Raw genomic sequence first — 21872 nt, 5'->3', positions numbered from 1 at the left:
AAGGTTTCATTGCTGACAAGTGTGCTGTAGAATTAACTTGGGGGGAACTCCTTTCTTAACACCACCCCTCTTAAACCCTCAGGTAGCAAGTCAGTTTAATTCAGTAAACATTCTTTAATAATTTGTGTGATCCACTGCTGGAAATTTAGGAATATATATTAATAAGTATGGGTAGGATATTGTCTATACTCAATAATAGCTAACAGTGCTAAGTAGGGGCCAGGATCTGCTCTTGCGACCTGCCATACATAGTTAGTCCTCAATTTTGTGAGCTGGGTACTGGCGGTCCTTTTTTTACAGACAAGAAAACAGGCACAGTTGTTAAATAGTCACCACTCAACTAGCAAGTGAATGGGCCAGGATTCAAACCCAGGCAGTCTATGTAGAGTCTATGTAGGCTTTTAACTTTACATAATTTAATTATCTAAAGTGGGTTTTCTTAAGTGATACATGAAAAATTCTCGAGTATATGAGGAGAAATTAATTTAACCTGAGGCAATCGAGAAAATAGCTGGCTTTGAGGAATAAATATGAATATAGTTTATATTTTATGAAGTATTTCCAAGTTTAAAGAACCATATATTTAATTTAAAATCTCAAATTTGAACAATATAAAGAGGTTCAAAATAAAAGACACTTATACTTTACCCTCCAGAGGAAGTTTGTATCCCTTATCTCAAATGCTTGGGACAAGAAGTGTTTCAGATTTTGGAATATTTTCATAAACATAATGACATCTTGGGGAGGGGATCCAAGTTTAAACATGAAATTCATTTATGTTTTTTGTACACATGCTCTGGGGGTAATATACAATATTTTAAATAATTTTGTGTGTGAAATAAAGTATTGTCTGGCCCATCACATGAGGTCAGATGTGGAATTTTCCATTTGTGGTTTCATGTTGGCACTCAAGTTTTAGATTTTGGAGCATTTGGAGTTAGGGATTCTCAACTGTGTATTTGCCTTCCAGCTCCTGGGAAAAAGGAATGGAGAGAATACCTTTCTTTTAGGAGTATGAGCCAGCAGTTGCATACTTCTGCTCATACCGCACTGGCCAGCACCTAGTCACATAGCTGCAAGTAGGGCTGGGGAATGTCTTGCTAAAATTTGTACTTGATGAGGAAGAAGGGGAGAACTTACCTAGGGCACAGTAAGTGAATCTCCACAGGCTGCTGGGCCTCGGCTTGCCTCCTGAGCAGGACTATAACCTCTACATCTTTGTTGACAGCCACGAGTCTCAGTTCTCCATCTTTCTCACACTTTGACTTCATTTTTGGCTTCCAATAATTTACTTTTTTGCTAATTCAGCTATGCATTTTAAAAATGTTTTTAAAAATTGTCATTATTTTCAGGTGTATCGTAGTGGGGCTGTATTTTAGGAGTCTACTCCACGTACAGCTTTAAATAGGCCTTATGACTTAGAGTTCCATAATGGAGCTTGTTTTTGTAGATGTTTTTATAGGTGCATTAATAACAAAGATTCATTCAAATCATTGTTTACATCTTCTCTATTAGCCAAACAAGGATTGATCTAAAGAACAATACTCTTTTTTTTAGTAACTTAGCCAAAAACAATAATGTGCTGAGTATTTATTCCTTCTGGTCTCAAGAATTTCTACTCCTCTATACTGTGTTTTACTTGCAGTTGGTTTAGAACGATTCTCCCTTTTTAAATCCTGATAATAAACATATTTTGTGGATACCTTTAATAATCCAGGGAGTGTCTGGCAAGCTATTCTCCCTTGACTGAGAAGCAGTGCAGTCTGCACTGTCCACAATGGTAACCACTGGTCACATGTGGCTACTGAGCACTGAAATATGGTAAGCATGGTTGAGGAACTGAACTTTTAACTTTAATTTTTATCAATTTAAATTTAAAAACTGACACACCATTCAAATATTGGACAACGTTTAAGTGTGTTTGGAACAACTTGAGTTTATGAGTCTACATTTTCAATTGTAAAATTTATAAAATCTAAATGCAAATTAAATTTCAAAGGAAATTTAGCATTCAAATGGAAAATTCTTTAGGTATAAAATTCACACTGGATTTTGAAGATAGTATGAAAAATGTACAATGTTAATGTTTTTGTGTTGACATGTTGAAATATATTAAGTATATTTCAAAATGTTTATGTTTACTTGTTTTAATGTGGTTGGTTAAGACTTCTTTCTTTTTTCTTTTTTTTTTTTTTTTTTTTTGAGGTAGAGGGTCTTGTTACATTGCCCAGGCTGATCTTGAACTCCTGGGCTCAAGTAATCTTTCCACCTTAGCCTCCCAAGTAGCTAGGATTATAGATGCACACCATCACACCTGGCTAGTATAAAATTTAAAGTTATCTATGTGGCTCACATTATATTTCTATTAGACCATGCTGCTTTAGATGGTGCAGACCATGGTTCTGGGACCAAATATGGCTTATATGTCTAAAAGAGAAATAATATATGGGTAATTTAATTTGCTTCTTTTTGCCTCTTATGTCAGTTGTTAAAGCAGTTCCTTCCTGGTATCCCCACTTTCTTTGTCTACCTTGTTCATTATCAGAGTTCTTAGTTATCTTCACAAACAGGATTATGTCAAGCCCATACTCATTGGTGCTCTTTATTCCAAACTCTTTTTCGTAATATACAAAGCCCCCCTCACAGTCTGGCCTCTACTTTTACCAGTCCCTTCTGACACTTTCCCACACCAAAGCCATTCCCAAACACTGTGCTCTTTCACACCAGGGGCTGTTTCTTTTGTCTGGAGTAAATGTTAGCCCTTCACCATCATCTTTCCTCATCCTTCTGTACCCCCAACAAAGTTAGTTTGTATCTCCTCACTCTGGTTGGACTTTGGCCCTTCTAACACAGGCTTACCAAGCTATATTTTTATTATTTGGTGGTATCGTTGTCTCCCCTATTAGTCTGTGTAATCCCCGGACAGGAGCCCTGTCTTGTTTCAGTTTGGGTTTGTTTCTGTATCCTCAATGCTTACCATCTAACTGGATTCTATTAGTGTTTATTAATTAAATAATCAATGCTGTTGGAAAAGGGTCACTGCTGATCTTTCTCCATATAAAAAAAGCCTTGGAATCATGCTGCTAGGTAGGATCTCAGCTTTATTACTTGGTGGCTGTAGGACCTTAGGTAAGTTGTTTAACATCTTTGTGCCTCAGTAAAACGAAGATAAGGGTCCATCTTATAGGTTGACTGTGAAGATTGAAATGGGTTAGCATATGTAAGGTGCTAAATACGTACCTGGTGTAAGCTAAGATGCAATAAATATTAACTATTGTCATAATATAGTCTAAACGATTTTTCTCTTTCTCTCAGGCAACAAATCAGAGGTTTTAACTGGATTTCGAAAACCCAGTGTTACAGAAACCAATGAAGTAGGAAGAAAACTCCAGTTCTGAGCAGTCCTTGAATCAACAAATATCTACCTTTAAGGAACTTCTAATTCTCATTTTGATAAATCTTACGATTTAAGAAAAGCACTTTAAGCTTAGCATAGGTTTGGTCAAGATGTTTAGAAGTAAGAAAATAAACTTGCCCTTGATGTTTAAGGACAATCTAATGGCTCATATACCAGATCCTGGGAGTATTTAGAGGAATTGGGAAGCAGACCACTAATTCAATGTATAGAAGGGACTGGTGAAAAACTCACAGAGTAGGAAAAGTCAGTGCAAAATAAAATTGACCAAGTATAGTGAATTAAATACTTTTAAATTCCAATTATGCAACTCACTCTTAAAAAAAAACATTTTATTGAGATATAATTCACATACCATTACAGTTCATCCATTTGAAGTAAAATTCAGTAGTTTTTAGTGTATTCACAAAGTTGTACAATATTATCACAGTCTAGTTTTAATTAAAACAACATTTTTTTTGGATTGCCTGAGCTTAGGAGTTTGAAACCATCCTAAGCAACATGGTGAAACCCCATCTCTACTACAAATACAGAAAATTAGCCAGGCATGGTGGCGTGTGCCTGTAATCCCAGCTACTTGGGAGCCTGAAGCATGAGAAGCACTTGAACCTGGGAGGTGGAGGTTACAGTGATGTGGAGATTGCGCTATTGCACTCCAGCCTGGGCAACAGGGCAAGACTCTATCTCAAAAAAAAAAAAAAAAAAAAATTTTTTTTTTAGAGATACTCTCTGTCACCCAGGCTGGAGTGCGGTGGGGTGACCATAGCTCACTGCAGCCTCCAACTCCTGGGCTCAAGCAGTCCTCCCGCATCTCCCTCCCAGGTAGCTGGAACTACAGGCACGTGCCACCATACCTGGTTAATTTTTTTTTTTTTTTTAATGGGGTCTCTATGTTGCCCAGGCTGGTCTTGAAATCCTGGCTTCTAATGATCCTCCCACTTTGGCCTCCCAAAGGGCTGGCATTACAGGCCTGAGCCACCAAGCTTTGCCTCAGTCTAGATTTAGAACGTTTTTCTCACACCACCTCCCCCTGCAAAAAAAAACACAACAACCCATAAGAACATTTTGTCCCTCTTTATTCCACCCTAAACCCTAGGTAATCACTTTTTGCCTCTCTAGCCTGTTCTGGATTATTTTATATAAATGTGACCATCTTCTTTCACTTTGCATAATGTTTTCAAGAGCCATTCATGTTGTAGCATGTATGAGTAGTCCTTCATTTCCTTCTATTGTCTCATATATATATATATATATATATATATATATTTTTTTTTTTTTTAAGGTGGAGTTTTACTCTGTCACCACCCAGGCTGAAATGCAGTGGCACAATCTTGGCTTATTGCAATCTTCACCTCCCAGTTCAAGCAATTCTCCTGCCTCAGCCTCTCAAGTAGCTGAGACTACAGGCACATGCTGCCACACCTGGCTAATGTTTTGTATTTTAGCTTTCACCATGTTGCCCAGGCTGGTCTCAAACTCTTGAGCTCAGGCAATCCGCCCGCCTCGGCCTTCCAAAGTGCTAGGATTAGAGGTGTGAGCCACTGCACCCGGTCTCTTGTCAAATAATATGTGATTGGGTGGATACAACACATTTTATTTATCCATGCATCAGTTGATGAACATCTGTGTTTCCATTTTTTGGCTATTGAGTATTACTACTATGAATATGCATGAGCAGATTTTTGTGTCAATGTATGATTCCGATTATCTTGGAATGTATACTTAGAAGCAGAGTTGCTAGGTCATATGATAACTCTAAAAAACATTTTGAGGAACTGCCAAAGTTGCTGCACCATTTTCCATTCTTACCAGCAATGTATGAGGGTTCCATTTCCTTTACTGTCCGTCTTTTTTACTATAGCCATCCTAGTGGGCATGAAGTAGTATCTCATTGTGCTTTTGATTTGCATTTCGCTAATGACTAACTGTTGAACATCTTTATTCACATGTTTATTGTCCATTTGCATATTATGCAACTCATTCTTATGCATACATCATTTCTATGTTCATCGAATTTGCCAACAAATATTTGTGAGCAACTATTAAGTGTCATTTTTTAAAGTGTTGGAATAGGTAAGTGAACACACCAAATAAAAATTCCAGGTCAGGCGCGGTGGCTCATGCCTGTAATCCCAGCACTTTGGGAGGCCGAGGCGGCTGGATCACGAGGTCAAGAGATCGAGACCATCCTGGTCAACATGGTGAAACCCCGTCTCTACTAAAAATACAAAAAATTAGCTGGGCATGGTGGCGTGTGCCTGTAATCCCAGCTGCTCAGGAGGCTGAGGCAGGAGAATTGCCTGAACCCAGGAGGCGGAGGTTGCGGTGAGCCGAGATTGCGCCATTGCACTCCAGCCTGGGTAACAAGAGTGAAACTCCGTCTCAAAAAAAAAAAAAAAAATACAAAAATAAGCTGGGAGTGTTGGCGCCCTCCTACAGTCCCAGCTACTCAGGGGGCTGAGGTGGGAAGATCGCCTGAGTCTAAGAATTCGAGGCTGCAGTGAGTGAAGATCACACCACTGCACTCCAGCTTGGGTGACAAAGTGAGACCCTGTCTCAAAGCAAACAAACAAAAATCCAGCCCTCTAGTTGGGGGACATTCAACTAGAACATGTATTCTAGTTGGGGGACATAGGCAATATATAAGATAAACACATTAAATATATAGACTGTTAGGGGATGGTAGTACTGTGGGAAGAGAAAGAGAAGGATAGAGACTGCTGGGGGTGAAGCTTAAAACTTTAAATAAAGGAGCTAGAGAAGGTCTTGCTGAGAAGATGGTGATTGAGTAAAGACAGGTGACCATAACGGAGGAAGGCACGCAGAGACAAGGAGAAAAGAGGCCCAGAAAATAGCAGATGAGAGCAGAGAAGTAAATGTGATCAAATCACTCAGACCCTTGGGGGCTTTGATGAGGACTTTGGCTTTCACTGTGAGACCCTGTCTTTGGAGGATTTGTATGGAGAGGTAACATGATCTGGCCCCATCTTAACAGGATGTTGGAGATGCATGTATGTGCACCTGTGTGAGGGGTACTGGTTGCCACAATGCCTGGGGAGCAGGGATGCTAAACATTTTGCAGCAGAGAACAATCTTCCACAAAGTGTGAATTTAGAAGCCAAGTGCCACAGCAAGAAAGAAACAGGATATGAGTTGAGAGGCTATTCCTGCAATTCAGGTGAGAAGTGAGGGTGATTTTGCTGCCAGAAAAGGGCTTTTCATCCAAACCCCAAGAAAAGATTCCTGGATCTTGTATAGGAAGGAATTCAAGGTGAGTTGCAGATTGCAGTGAGAAGAGACAGTTTCTTGAAAGCTACTGAGATACAGAGTAGGGCATCCTCAGAAGGTAAGAGGAGAAGCGTGCCATCTTCGTTTTAAACTTTTCTTATATAAGGGTCTTATCTATGTAAAAGCTAAACTGAGTTACGTCTACATGTGGGTTGGCTGACAGCGTGACAAAATTTAGTACTTTGTTGATTTAAAGAAAGTTATTCTTGGCATTTTTGTGCATAAATACATCAACACATGGCTACGTCTTAAAAGCATATATTGTTATGCAATATTGGGACATCTGGTCATTCTGCTGTCATGGCTGTTTGTCCTTGCAGGCATTCCTAAACTGCTTCTTTAGCTGTAAACATCTTTTTGTTGTTGTTTTTTTGAGACTGAGTCTCGCTCTGTCCCCCAGGCTGGAGTACAGTGGCGCAATCTCGGCTCACTGCAACGTCTGCCTCCCAGGTTCAAGCAATTCTCCTGTCTCCTGAGCAGCTGGGATTACAGGTGCCCACCACCATGCCCGGCTAATTTTTGTATTTTTAGTAGAGATAGGGTTTCACCATGTTGCCTGGGCTGGTCTCAAACTCCTGACCTCCAGTGATCTGCCTGCCTGGGCCTTCCAGAGTGCTAGGATTACAGGCGTGAGCCACAACGCCCGGCCTTTAGCTGTAAACATCTTATGACCACGAGTCGTCACTGGCAAAGGAGTGTGCCTTACTGGTTTTAAGATGGAGTTGATTTTAAAATGGTGTCATCCTGGCTTCCTGTGCTCCTGTTTCTCTAACAATTTGGAGCAGGCTAGGGCAGCGTGGAGGATGACTCTGGATATATTCTGAAGTTGGAGTTGAGAGTACTAGCTAACAGATGAAATGCAGGGTAAGAATAAGAGAAGAATCAAAGAGGACTTTGAGGATTTTGGTCTGAGTGTTGGGAAAAATGGAGTTGGCATTAATTGAAAAGGGTAAGACTGAAGGAGGAATAGGAGGGGGAAGGGCTGCAGAACCGTGGGTCCAGTCTGAGACATTTGAAGTTTGAGATGTCTTTAGACATACAAGTGGAAGTGAGGAGACAGTTCTTCTGAACTGCAGACTTGTGTTTCCACAGTTTTTCCCCCCACAGTTTCCATGAGTCTGCAGTTCAGAATAGAGGCCTGAGGGGTGATATGAATGCAGGAATCTCATCAGGGCAGGTGATCAACAGAGGAGTGACTTAGAAAAGAGATAAGGTCTGGGGCTTCCCAACACGAAGAAGTCATAGTAGTGAGCAGGAAGCAGCAAGGAGGCTCTGCATGCCCATGAGATAGGAAAAAGGCATGAACGGTCAGGGATGGGAATCTCTGGTCACCTTGAGAAGTGTGGGTGAGTGGAATGCTAAGGAGGACAGCCTGACTGGAGTGGGGTCCTAGGAGAGTGAGGAGAGTCCCGGTCTGGCTATGATGGTCTATTCCCACAATAACCATTCCCTCCTGCTGATTACAGATATGTACTCTGGGTAAAACACAAGAACAGCTACTTGAGGGTTTTGAATAGCATGTAACAGAAGGCAGATTGTGGAAAGGAGTCAAAACTCAGAGAACTTCATGGGGCTGTTTCCCATTGTCTTTTTTTGTTCTTTGGGGTGTCTTTTGTTTTTTAATATTTTGTGAGGGGTGTGTGTGTGTGTATGTGTGTGTGTTTCCCTCAGTGCTTTGCCTCAGGGGCAGCCCTCAGTGGCCGATTAGTGCAATTCACGTGGCTAAAATTTCAACAGAAACTTCTCAGTCAGTGCCAGGTACAATGGTTTACACCTGTAATCCCAGCACTTTGCATTTTGGGAGGCCAAGGTGAGAAGATGGCTGGAGCCCAGGAGGCCAAGATTAGCCTGGGCAAAATGGCAAAACCCTGTTTCTATAAAAAAATTAAAAATTAACTATGTGTGGTGGCGCACGTCTGTAGTCCCAGCTACTTGTGAGGTTGAGGTGAAAGGATTTCTTGGAAAGGATTGCTTGAAACCAGGAGGTCGAGACTGTGGTGAGCCATGATTGTGCTACTGCACACTGCACACTAGAGGAAGACCTTGCCTCACACACACAAAAGAAACGTTTCAGTCTTTCTGACTATGGGAAATCGAGCAAAAGAGCCCCTGTAGACTACAGGGAGTGTATGTGTGTTAGGGGAGATTTGAGAGGGGAAAAAGGCAGGGAAGGGAATTCCATAATTGGTATAAGCCTCAGATTAACCCTTAAACCATGTATGTGCAGGGCAGACCCAAACCAGGTTAGCAAGTGCCTAGAGAACTGAACAGAGGCTTGAATCACTGAAGGTGAAACAGAGCTTATGGTCTGAATTTAACCAGGGCAATTGTATGCTAGAACAAAAACATCAGCATTCTAAGGGATTGGAACAGAACCCAGAGTTTATATGACATACCATGGACAATGTTCCCAGGACAGAGTACAAACTTTTATGACCTACAGAGAATGAAGAAAATGTGACCCATCCCCAAGAGAAAAGAGAACCCTGAGATGCTCAGTGAAGTGAAAAAAAGAAAAAAAAAAAAAAACCATGAAAACCAATCCAGGAAATCTCAGTGGAGAAATAGAAACTATAATGGAGAACCAAATGAATATTTTACAACTGAAAACAATGATATCTGTAATAAAAATTTACTGTAGACTTCGGGCACGGTGGCTCATGCCTGTAATCCAGCACTTTGAGAGACCAAGGCAGGCGGATCATCTGAGGTCAGGAGTTTGAGACCAGACTGGACAACATGGTGAAACCCCATCTCTACGAAAAAAAAAAAAAAAATTAGCCAGGTATGGTAGCGGGCGCCTGTAATCCCAGCTACTCTGGAGGCTGAGGCAGGAGAATTGTTTGAGCCAGGGAGGCTGAGGCTGCAATAAGCCAAGATCACGCCATTGCACTCCAGGCTGAGTGACAAGAGTAAGACTTCATCTCAAAAAAAAAAAAAAAAAAAATATATATATATATATATATACACACACACACGTACAAATTACTAGAGAAAATCAATAACAAAATGAAAATGATAGAGGAGTCAGTGAACTTGAAGATCAATAAATATGATCTGAACTGTGAGAAAAATGATTGAAAGAATGAATATAGTTTTAGGGACCTGTGGTATAATATCAAAAAAATATAACATTTGTGTAATAAAAACACCAGGGTTAGAATTAAAGATTGGGTCAAAGACAACATTTAAAGACATAGTAGCCAGAAACTGTCTAAATTTGGTGAAAGGCATACATTTACAGATTCAAAAAAATCACCAAACTCCAAGTAGAACAAGTGTAAAGACATCATAAACTACATAAGACTAAAGATAAAAATTCTAAGTCACTATAGAAAAATGACCAATTGCACGGGGCGGGGGGGATCTATTTGAATAATTATGGATTTCACATTTGAAACCATGAAACACAGTGACTCAACATCTTTAAAGTGCTAAAAGAAAACAACTGTTAATCCAGAATTCTGTATGTAGTAAAAATATACTTTTCTAATAATTCCTAAAATGAATATGAATAGAAACTTTGTCAGATAAAGAAAAACATAAAGAATTTGTCTTCAGAAGACCTCTATAAGAAATGCTAAAGAGATTTCTTGAGGTTGAAAGAAAATGATATAAGATGGAAATTTGGATCCTATTAAGTTCTTTAAAACATATATGACTATTTAAAACCTAAATTATGACATTGTCAGGTAGGGTTTTCAAGATATGTTGATGTAGTACTTATGATAACTCCTGACATAAAGAGCATTTGGCAGAGAGGAAAGGGACCTCCATGGTTGAAAAGTTTTAATAATTTATGAACCCCAAGTAGTTTTGAAAGTTTAAGTATGTATATTGTAATTTCTAGAACAATTACCACCCCAATAAGCATACAAAGAGATACAGCCAAGAGGTCAATAGAGGCCGGTCTGGAGGCCAAGGCGGATCATTTGAGGTCAGAAGGTCCAGACCAGCCTGGCCAACTTGGCGAAACCCCATCTCTACTTAAAAAAAAAAAAAGGTTGGGAGTGGTGTCTCAAGCTTATAGTCCCAGCTGCTGGAGAGGCTGAGGAAGGAGAATCCCTTGAACCCAGCAGGTGGAGGTTGTAGTGAGCGGAGATGGGTGGCCTGGATGATAGAGCGAGACTCCACATCAAAAAAAAAAAAAAGTTCAATAGAGGAATTAAAATGAAAAGTTAAATTTGTTCAAATAATTTAAGAGAGGGCAGAGATCGGGTGTGGCGGCTCACACCTATAATCCCAGCACTTTGGGAGGCCGAGGAGGATGGATCACTTAAGATCAGGAGTTTGAAACCAGCCTGGCCAACATGATGAAACCCTATCTCTACTAAAAATACAAAACAATTAGCTGGGCATGGTGGCGGGCACCTGTAATCTCAGCTACTTGGGAGGCTAAGGCTGGAGAACTGCTTGAACCCGGGAGGTGGAGGTTGTAGTGAGCTGAGATTGCACCACTGCACTCCAGCCTGGGTTACAGAGGAAGACTCTGTCTCAGAAAAAAAAAAAAAAAAAAAAAAAGAGGGGAGAAAGTGGGAACACAACTTTTGGGGATGAAGTAAATGCTTGCTTTACTGATTGTTGTTATTTCATAGGTGAATACGTATGCTTGTCAAATTAAGTATATGTGGCTTATTGTACACAAATTTTACCTCAAACATATTTGAAAAGAGAGAGACAGGGAAGAGGGAAACTGAGGCAGCAAGTAAAGGCAATCCTTTTGAGAAGACTGTTGAAAACTGGGGTAAGAAATGCCAGGAAAAATCAGAATGAAGTGTTTTGTATTTTTATTTTTTTAAGATCCAAGAAATATGGCGTGTTTGTATGCCGATATAAAAGACCCAGTGGAGAAGGGAAAATTGGTGATGCCAGAGAGAGAGAAGAGAATTGTTGGAGTGATGTCCTTGGATAAGTGAGGGAAGGTGGGATCTTTAAAATGGAACAAGTCTGGGGCTGTGCACAGTGGCTCATGCCTATAATGCCAGCACTTTGGGAGGTCTAGGTGAATGGTTCACTTGAGGTCAAGAGTTCGAGACCAGCCTGGGCAACATGGCAAAACCCCATTTCTATTAAAAAATACAAAAATTAGCTGGATGTGGTGGTGCATGCCTGTAATCCCAGATACTCAGGAGGCTGAGGCAGGAGAATCGCTTGAACCCAGGAGGCGGAGGTTGTAGTTGTAGTGAGCCAAGACTGTGTCATTGCACTCCAGCCTGGGCAACAGAGCGAGACTCTGTCTAAAAAAAAAGGCAGGAGGCCGGCGGGGGGCGGTGGGATGGACAAGTCTGACATAAGAGCAGAGACATAATAACAGAAGAAAGTGTGGAGTTCATGGGCACAGATGCTAGAGGGTGGGAGATGGGCAGGTGGAAGCTTGTAAAAGCAAATAGTGGGGACGCAAGTGGAGATGGGGAAGTTTGAGGAGAGAGAAGATATAAAATAGTTACCCTGGCACAGTGGTAGAGTGAAGAAGTTAGCTGGCCAAGCGATGCTCTGACATGCTCTTGAGGTTGGCAGTCATGAATTCAATGAACCCAGTCAGTAGAGCTGGGCATTTTTCTTCTCCACATTGAGATGTGCAGATCTCAGCATGTAGATGGAAGAGACTCAGATTAATTCAGGTTTCAGTTTTTGCCAAACAGAAGCAATGAAGTGGGAGAAGGACAAGTGTTTTGGAGATGATGGCATTCAAACTGGCTGAGGGGGAACATACAGAATTGAAGGACAGTGAACTAGCTGTAGAATCAGTGGGTTTTAGGTCTCACAGGGCTGGATCAATCGATTTGATATTAGAAAGAATGTGCTGGAAAGGTAGATGTTGTTGTAGAGTGTGATGATGGAAATGAGGTTAGGGAGGGGCTTTCCAGTTACTGATCGTGACGATGTCCAGAGCTGTGCTTTCCAAAGCAATAGCCACTGGCCTTGGGTGGCTATTTGAATTTAAATTAATGAACAGTAAATCAAATGAAAATTTCAGTTCCTCAGTCACACTAGCCACATTTTTTTTTTTTAAGATGGGGTTTCACCATGTTAGCCAGGCTGATCTTGAACTCCTGACCTCAAGTGATCCGCCCACATTGGCCTCCCAAAGTGCTGGGATTACAGGCATGAGCCACCACACCTGGCCTAGCCACATTTTTTTTTTTTTTGAGACAGAGTTTTGCTCTTGCCCAGGCTGGAGTGCGACGGCATGATTTTGGCTCACCAAAACCACTGCCTCCTGGGTTCAAACAATTCTCCGGCCTCAGTCTCCCAAGTAGCTGGGATTACAGGCATGTGTCACCACGTCTGGCTAATTTTGTATTTTTAGTAAAAACGGGTTTTCTCCATGTTGGTCAGGCTGGTTTCAAACTCCCGACCTCAGGTGATCCGCCCACCTCGGCCTCCCAAAGTGCTGGGATTACAGGCATGAGCCACCGTGCCTGGCCACACAAGCCACATTTCAAAAGCCTCTGTGACATGCAGTCAACACAGTGAACGGTGCACAGATTTAGAACATTTCCATCATCATGGACAGCTTTATTGGACAGTGCTGGGCATATGACCAGGGGAGTGAATGCTAAAGTAGGGTGAAGGTCAAAGTCAACAGAGGAAAGAAAGAACAGCCTACAAGCAGCAATGAAGACCAAGAAGGACACTGACACCACTGCCTGGTCAGGGAGCCACGTGAGAGGAGGCAGCAACTCTGTGAGGAGGCTGCAAGGGGAGCAGGGTCCTCAGGGGAGAAGTGGGTTTCGGAGATGAGTTTGAGGATATAGGGGACTTTGCTGATGACTCACCTGATGTCACGGAGAACACAGGATTCAAGGATTGGTGGTGCAAGGGGATTCGATGAGAGAGACCCATCTGCCAAGGCTTAGAGAATCTGGATGTGGGAAATTTGTGGTAAATGGGGAATCCTGGAGTTCTTTGGACATAAAGGTACCTTTGACATAAAGGTAAAGGACATAGTGAGCCTACTTCTGATGGCATCACGGCTGTGGGGCGAAGTGGCAGATGGGTTGGGAATCTTGCCTGGAGCATGCAGAGTTCCAGTGCCTCCTTTTGGGAATTGCCAGTGGAGATTTGGGGCTTCAGGCAAAGCTGTTCTAATACTGAGTCTATGGGACTCCCTCTTGACTCCTGCAGATGGGAACTTGGACCAAATCTACAGTTTATTTTGCGGTTAAACATGTGTTACATGGGCTGACTGCAGTGGCTCACGCCTGTAATCCCAGCACTTTCGGAGGCTGAGGTGGGCAGATCACGAGGTCAGGAGTTCGAGATTAGCCTGGCCAACATAGTGAAACCCCATCTCTACTAAATGCAAACATTAGCTAGGTGTGGTGGCGGGTGCCTGTAGTCCAGCGACTCGGGAGGCTGAGGCAGAAAAATCGCTTGAACCTGGGGGGTGGAGGTTGCAGTGAGCGGAGATCATGCCACTGTGCTTGAGCCTGGGTGACAGAGTGAGACTCCTTCTTGGAAAAAAAAAGTGTTATATTATATCTGATCTATACAAAATAAGGAAGTATAAGTTGGAAAATAAGTATAGGTACAAATATCATAATAAGCATATAATATATAATAACCATATAAAATAAGTATAATAATCATAATATAGTTCTAAATTATGAGGAATGATGATGAATACTTGTGAAACCACCATTTGATTTAGGAATCAGAACATGATCAATATTGTTGAAGCTACCTAACTTCAGAAAAGTAACCACTATCCTAATTTCATTTTCATTTTTTCCTTGATGTATGAAAAATGGTTGTATCACATATGCATATTTCCCTAAACATTTCATTTTACTTGGTTCTGGGTGTTAGTAAATGGTGTATTATGTGTAGTCGTCTGCAGATTGCTTATTGACACTTGATATTATATTTCCAAGAGTCAGCCATGTTATATCAATGTTTTGCTCACACGTTTTGACTACTGTGTAATGATTCATGTGAGTACTGGACTATATGGTCTCCTGAAAGTGGGCATTTTGTTGATTCTACATTGTTTTCCATTATGAACAAATGATTGTCATAGGCATTTTTGCACAGGCATCCGGGCACATCATGTGAGAGATTCTCCAGGACAGTAGTTTTTCAAACTGTAGGTCATGAAGATAAATTTAGTAGAATTAGTAAGTCATGAAAACAAATTTAGTAAAATGCAAACAGCATCCATAAAAGAAGCAGAGGAGAGAGAAGAAGTTGGGTGGGGAGATAGGTTTCAACAAGAAAGGACATCTTTGACAATAACCAGAATTGTGAACAGAGAGGGAAAAAGAGAGATTATCTACAGTTCCCTAGGCCTTTTGGAAAATATGGAGCTGTTCCTTTTTTATGTTTGTTTGAGACAGAGCCCTGTTCTGTCTGTCGCCCAGGCTGGAGTGCAGTGACCCAATCTCGGCTCACTGAAACCTCTGCCTCCCGAGTTCAAGTGATTCTCCTGCCTCAATCTCCTGAGTAGCTGGGATTACAGGTGCCTGCCACCATGCCCGGCTACTTTTTAAATTTTTAGTAGAGATGGGGTTTCACCATGTTAGCCAGGCTGGTCTCGAACTCCTGACCTCAGGTGATCCACCTACCTCAGCCTCCCAAAGTGCTGGGATTATAGGCCCATGGCTGCCGGTGGAGCTATTCCTTTTACTGCATGCAAAGGGATCTTCCAGAAAGTTGATATTGTAGACATTAAGGGAATGACTACTATTCTAAAAGGAAGATCTCACAAATGTTACCATGGTAAAGCTGGAAAGAATCTAGCATGTTAAATACCATGTGGCTGAAATTGCTGGATCAAAGAAGATGTTTGTCAGGAGAATTAATATGCAATTTAAGTATATTAAGTCCTGTAATTAACTGAGATAACTTCCAGGAATGTGAAGAGAAACATCGGGAAAAAAAAAACGCAAGTCAAAAGAGAGAAACACCAGGGTTCATCCTACTTCATCCCAGAAAAATCTATTAATGAAGGTCCAAGGTAAGGAGTCTAGATTGCCAGGATTGACTCTATACATTTATGCAGGAGTGGTGCAAAAGACATGAAGACTTTTATATGAAAAAATATAAAGTATCAGAGCCTATCACTTACAGTAAGAGCAAGTATTGTTTGGTTAAATGGATTTTACTTGTAAGCATGTTGGCACACTGGGTTGGGATATAAAATGTGTTTCTTATTGTGGTGATGGTCAAAAGGTTTAAAGCCACTCCTCCAGAATATGTGAGTATGCAAATATTCAAAGTCTTTTACAGTGTGAATTTACGCTCCCGCCTGCAGTATTTGAGAATCCCGTTCTCTATCTCCACTAGCCTTAGTGATGAGAAATTCCTTAATTTTTGCCAGTCTAATTGGTATTAAATAGAATCTCCTGATGGTTTAAATTTTTAGCTCCTAAATGACTAATAAGGTTGAGAATATTTTCATATACTTATGGGCTCATTCATGTTACTTTTCTGTTAAATACCTGTAATATATTTTGCCCATTTTTAAATTGCATTATCTTTCTTATTGACTCAGAGATGCTAGTCATTCATCCTTTGTTAGTTAACTATAAATATTTAATCCCAGTGTGTGGCTTTTTTTTTATCTTTGATGTCTTTTGATCGGCAGAAATTCTTAGTTTTAATGCTGTTGAAATTATTCATTTTTTTCCTTTATGACTTGTATTATGTTTGTTTAATATAAAAAATCTTTCTTTACTTAGAAGTTATAAACATATTCTCAAAAAAGAAAAAAGAAAGAAAATAAACAACCCAATTATTGGAAAATGAGGAGCAAAAAGAAGTTACTTTCTGTATTACACTATGATAGTTTTACTCTTTCCAATGAAAATTGACTCAGTTGGAAACTGACTCGTGTGTATGATGTGAGAAATCCAATTTTATTCTATTTTTATTTATTTATTTATTTATTTATTGAGACAGAGTTTTGCTCTTGTTGCCCAGGCTGGAGTGCCATGACGCAATCTTGGCTCACTGCAACCTCTGCCTCCTGGGTTCAAGCAATTCTCCTGCCTCAGCCTCCCAAGTAGCTGGGACTACAAGTGTGCTTCATCGTGCCTGGCTAATTTTGTATTTTTAGTAGAGTTGGGGTTTTACCATGTTGATCAGGCTGTTCTCGAACTCCTGACCTCAATTGATCCACCCACCTTGGCCTCCCAAAGTGCTGGGATTACAGGCTCCAGCCACTGTGCCCAGCCAATTTTATTTTTTCACATGGAAACTGAATACTGTTTGTTGAGAAATCTATTTTTTCCATACTGCTCTGAGTATGACCTGTGTTATATAGACCAAGTTTCATGTATGTCTACATCCTTTTCTGTCTATTCTGCTCTATTGGCCTGTTTCTCTCAGCATTGAAACCACACTTAATTACTGTAGAGTCTGAATTATCAACTTCTCTAACTTTGTAATGTATCTAGTAGGTTAAATTCTTCTACTCTGTTCATTTTAGGAGTGTCTTGTCTATTTTTGGCTTTGCTTTTGCTATACAAAGTTGAGAATTTGCTTTTTAAGTACATGGAAATTCCCATTAAACTAGTTTTAAATTTCATTATGTAATCCAAAAAAAGTGACTGAGGCAGATGTCAATTGATTAGAAGTTTATTTTGCAAAGGATGAGGACATACCTGGAAAAAGAAACACAAGTTACAGTGGGATCTGTGTGACCTGCCTGTGCTTTTTCCAAAGAGCATTTTGGGAACTTCAGTATTTAAAGGGAAAAGAACAGGCAGGAGGGGAAAAGAGGGGAAAAATGGAGGAAGGGTAGTCAATGAGGCAAGTGGTTACATTCTTGTGAGGTTTTAGTTAGTGCTCAGTGAATCTACATTTTACATGTGTAAAAAAGGGGGAAAGAATCTACATTTTACACAAGGAAAAAGTCAATTATGCATTCGTCTTGTGCGCAGCAAATCTTCATTTTACTTAAGACAAAATATGCATGTAAAATTATAGCTATCTGCCTGGGAACAAAAGAAAGGCAGTTTTTTTGCATGAGTCAATTCCCAAGCCTAACTTTCCCTTTGACAGTGAATTTAGGATCCCAAGATTTTATTTTTCTTTCACAATGAAATCTATAGATTAATTTGTGGACAGCTATATCATAGACTACTTAGTCTTCCAATTAATAACCATAGTTATAGTGTTCTACTTACTTGAGTCTTTTAATAAAGTTTTATAACTTTTTTCCTAATAGAACTTGCACATTATTTATTAAATTTACTCACAAGTTTACTCACAAGCTCTTATTGCTATTGTAAGTGGTGTTGGCTTTTTATTTTATTTTTTAACTTAATTTAATTTTTTGAGACAGGGTCTCGCTCTGTTGACCAGGCTGGAGTGCAGTGGTGTGATCACAGCTCACTACAGCTTCGACCTCCTGGGTTCAAGTGATCGTCCCACCTCAGTCTTCTTAGTAGCTGGGACCACAGGCGAGCACCATCATGTCCAACTAATTTAAATTTTTTTTTTTTTTTGTAGAGACAGAGTCTCATTATGTTGTCCAGGCTGGTCTCAAACTCCTAGTCTCAAGCAATCCTCCTGCCTTAGCCTCCCAAGGTGTGGGGATTACAGGCATGAGCCACCACTCCCAGCCCTGTATTGACTTAAGAAAAACCAAAACTTTAAAATATTTAATAGAAATATAATTGAATTTCACACAATGAATTTGTATTCAGCAATTTTGCTAAACCCTTATTGATTCTAATAATTTATCTGTATATGTTTTATAGATTTGTGCTTTGGTAATAATATCACTTGAAAATAACCAGTTTTGTTTCTTCCTTTCTCAACCTTTTATCTCATATTTGGTTTTATTCTCTTCCTTTCCTGGCTGAGTGCTTTGGTACAACGTTGAATAGAATTGGTAATAATGGTCCACGTCCTTGTCGTTTTCCTGATCTTATAGAAAACACTCTCAGAATTTCACTAATAAGGGCCATATATATATATACTTTTTTTTTTTTTTTTTTTTTTTTTTGAGATGGAGTCTCAGTCTGTCACCAGGCCGGAGTGCAGTGGAGCGATCTTGACTTACTGCAACCTCTGCTTCCTGGGTTCAAGCGATTCCCCTTCCTCAGCCTTCGGAAGTAGCTGGGACTACAGGTGCCACACCACCACGTCTGGGTGATTTCTTTTTTGTATATTAGTAGAGACGGGGTTTCACCATGTTGGCCAGGATGGCCTCAATCTCCTGACCTTGTGATCTGCCCGCCTTGGCCTCCCAAAGTGCTGGGATTACAGGCGTGAATCACTGTGCCTGACCAATAAGGGTTATATTTTTAAATATTCTCTTTAACTGAGGAAATTTTCTTGTATTCCTAGTTTGCCAAATACATTTTTTTAAAATATGAAAATGTTGTGAATTTCTTGCTTCTCAAGCAACCGTTGAGATAATATAGGTTTCTCCTTTAATCCATTTATGTGGTAAATTTCATGAATATATTTTCTGTTAAATTACCCCTGCATTCTTAGGACAAGCGCAAATGGGTCATAACGTATTTCCTTTTTTATAAGCTACCTTCTTTCATTCTCTCTTTCCCCGCAGGTCCCATCAGTGTTTTCTATTCTATTAGTCTTTTCAAAATGTAAACTTTAGACCTTGTTGATTTTCTGTATTGTGTATTTTTTTTTCACATTTCATTGATTTCTGTTCTCATATTTAGTATCTTCTGCCTTATTTGGGTTTAATTCATTGCCCTTTTTCTAATTTCTAGGAATGCACATTTAGCTAATAATTGTGTCAAATTTCTTTTTTTCTAATATAAAGATGAGGTTTTAAAACTTACCTCCTTGTCAATTTAGCGTTATGCCACAAGCTTGATACTTTATTTTTATAAATGCTTAAGTCTAAGTATTTCTTAATTTTTAGCCCGATTTTTTGGATTCATGAGTTATTTAGAAGGGAGTCTTTACCAACCATATTCTTTAAAATACACGTATTTATTTTGTTATTAATTTCTCCCACTCCCAGCCCCCCACCCCCACCCCCATCCCAAATCTCTTTTACTGGGGGGAATGGGTCTCTCAGGGGCCCTCACTGTACAGCTTGTTCCTCGGACTGCTCCCCGAGTCCTGGGACTTCATCACGTCGGGCAGCTCGGGCGGGCTGGAGCAGGCTCGGTGCACCGGGTCTCAAAGGCATCGTCTGCTCTGCCCAGAAGGCCAGTCCCACTGTGACTGGGCCATTGTCCGTGCTGTTTGGCTGGTGAAGCCACAGTCGCCCAGGGTCTTGCCATCATCCAAGAGCCAGTCGTCCTTACATAGCCTCCGCTCGTCGAGCGGTCGCTGGAGGATGCCCTCGACGACGCGCTTCAGCTGGAACACCGTGCTGGACTCCTTGGCGCCCGTGAACATGGTGGTCTTGCGCGGCTGGATCACCAGGAACGCGTCCATCGCGGTGGCGCCCGCGCGGCCGCTCTTCTTTGTTAGATTTCTAACTTAGATGAATTGTGATAGAATGTGTTTCAAATATTACTTTAATGTTTTAATGTTTTTGAGACTTATTTTATGATCTAGCACTTGTTCTTTTTTTTTTTTTTTTTGAGATGGAGTTTTACTTTTGTCTGCCAGGCTGGAGTGCAGTGGCGCCACCTCGGCTCACCGCGACCTCCACCTCCTGGTTTCAAGGTTCTCCTGTCTCAGCCTCCCGGGTAGCTGGGATTACAGGCACGCCCCACTACACCCGGCTAATTTTTGTATTTTTAGTAGAAATGGATTTTTGCCATATTGACCGGGTTGGTCTTGAACTTCGGTCCTCAGGTGATCCTCCCACCTCAGCTTCCCAAAGTAGAGGGATTACAGGCGGGAGCCACCTCTCCCGGCCGCTTTCTAGAAGCTTTAGGTGCTTAGCTTTTTACATTTAAGTTTATGATTGATTTTTGGTTAATTATTGTGTATGGTTAAGTGATCAAAGCTTTTTTTTTCCTAAATGAGTATCAAGCTGTTATGGCACCATTTATTGAAAAGACTATCTTTTCTCTACTGAATTGCCCTGATGCCTTTGTCGAAATTAGTTAACCATGTATGTGTAGATCTATTTTTGGACTCTGTTCTGGTTTAATGATCTATTTGTTGATTCATATTCCTATAACGCACTGTTTGATTGGTAATGGTATCATACGAAGGCTTGAAATCAAGTAGCATTAAGTCCTTCAATTTTGTTCTTCAGGAGTCCAAATGCCTTGTTTTCAGTGTGGTGGTCTTATACATCTTTCATTAATTTTTCCATAAACTGTATGTGATTTTGGTGCAATTATAAATGTTATTAAAATTGAAATGCTCCTTGCCAGCTTTGATAAATCGTATTTCTAAAAATGGCTGCAACAATGCTTCCAGCTCTCACATTCTTCCAGAATCTTGTCATTGCCCCATCAAGAGATAGAGTCTATTTCCTTTCCCACTGGCCTGACCAGGCCTTTGTGATTGCCTTAACAGGTGGTGGGAGTGATGCTGCGTGATTTCCATGGCTGGGTTAGACTATGTGATACAGCTTCCACCTGGCGCTCTCTCTTTTGGGATGTCCACCTTTGGGATGTAGAGCAGCCCAGGCAGAAAGGCTGCAGGTAGGTATACCAGCTGACCACCTGACAGCCCCAGCTAAGGTTCCAGCTGCCAACCAGCATCAAATGCCAGACGTGATGTTAATGAATGAGTGAAATAAATTTTGGGGAGAGGGTCTGGGGCAACTGCCACTTTTGTTATTAGGAAGACAGAGATTCAGAGTTCTAATATTTCTTCCTAGTCTTATTTGGGACACTGCTCTCCAAAAACAATATGTAAAATGAGAAGAATTCTGAGAAGAGTTAAGAGTCATCAAAACGCACTTACAGAATGCCTAATAAAAGAATAAAGATTTCCATTAAATCAGCTCCCTTCCAGGATCCTTTGCCAAATGCTGTCAGGGTGGCTTTTTAGTTGTTAGTTTTAAAATAATAATCAAGAGAGAGAAAAGAGGCCCAAGGCACTGGGGACAGAGGGAAAGGAAAGGGATGAGGGTGAGTACATAAGTGGCTTCTAGCAGGCCTATATTGCTTTGTTTGCTCAACAGAAGAATGAGTACAGGGATGATTGCTACATGCTTATGGATAATTTTTAACATGCTACTTATATGCCATTTTCTTTTCTTTTTCTTTTTTTTTTTTTGAGACGGAGTCTTGCTCTGTCACCCAGACTGGAGTGCAGTGGCAAAAAT

At 40.6% G+C, this 21872-nt stretch overlaps 1 protein-coding gene and 1 pseudogene across 1 annotated transcript in view; one reads left to right on the top strand and one right to left on the bottom strand.

Moving 5' to 3' along the window:
- Positions 1–3548, top strand: part of LOC105730044 (nucleoporin p58/p45) — a 48316-nt gene extending 44768 nt beyond the window's left edge. Inside the window, exon 16 of the mRNA XM_064373500.1 lies at positions 3316–3548. Coding sequence (XP_064229570.1) covers positions 3316–3398 — 83 coding nt within the window. The 3' untranslated portion in view covers positions 3399–3548. The remainder of the gene's footprint in view (positions 1–3315) is intronic.
- A 16157-nt stretch (positions 3549–19705) lies between these two features.
- Positions 19706–20074, bottom strand: LOC105704895 (elongin-B-like; annotated as a pseudogene).
- Positions 20075–21872: the final 1798 nt, after the last annotated feature.

The sequence above is a fragment of the Aotus nancymaae genome, unplaced genomic scaffold (assembly GCF_030222135.1).
Source record: "Aotus nancymaae isolate 86718 unplaced genomic scaffold, 86718_ANA_hifiasm-v0.15.2.pri h1tg000009l, whole genome shotgun sequence".
Lineage (NCBI taxonomy): Eukaryota > Metazoa > Chordata > Mammalia > Primates > Aotidae > Aotus > Aotus nancymaae.
This window is presented reverse-complemented; position numbering and strand designations above follow the sequence as displayed.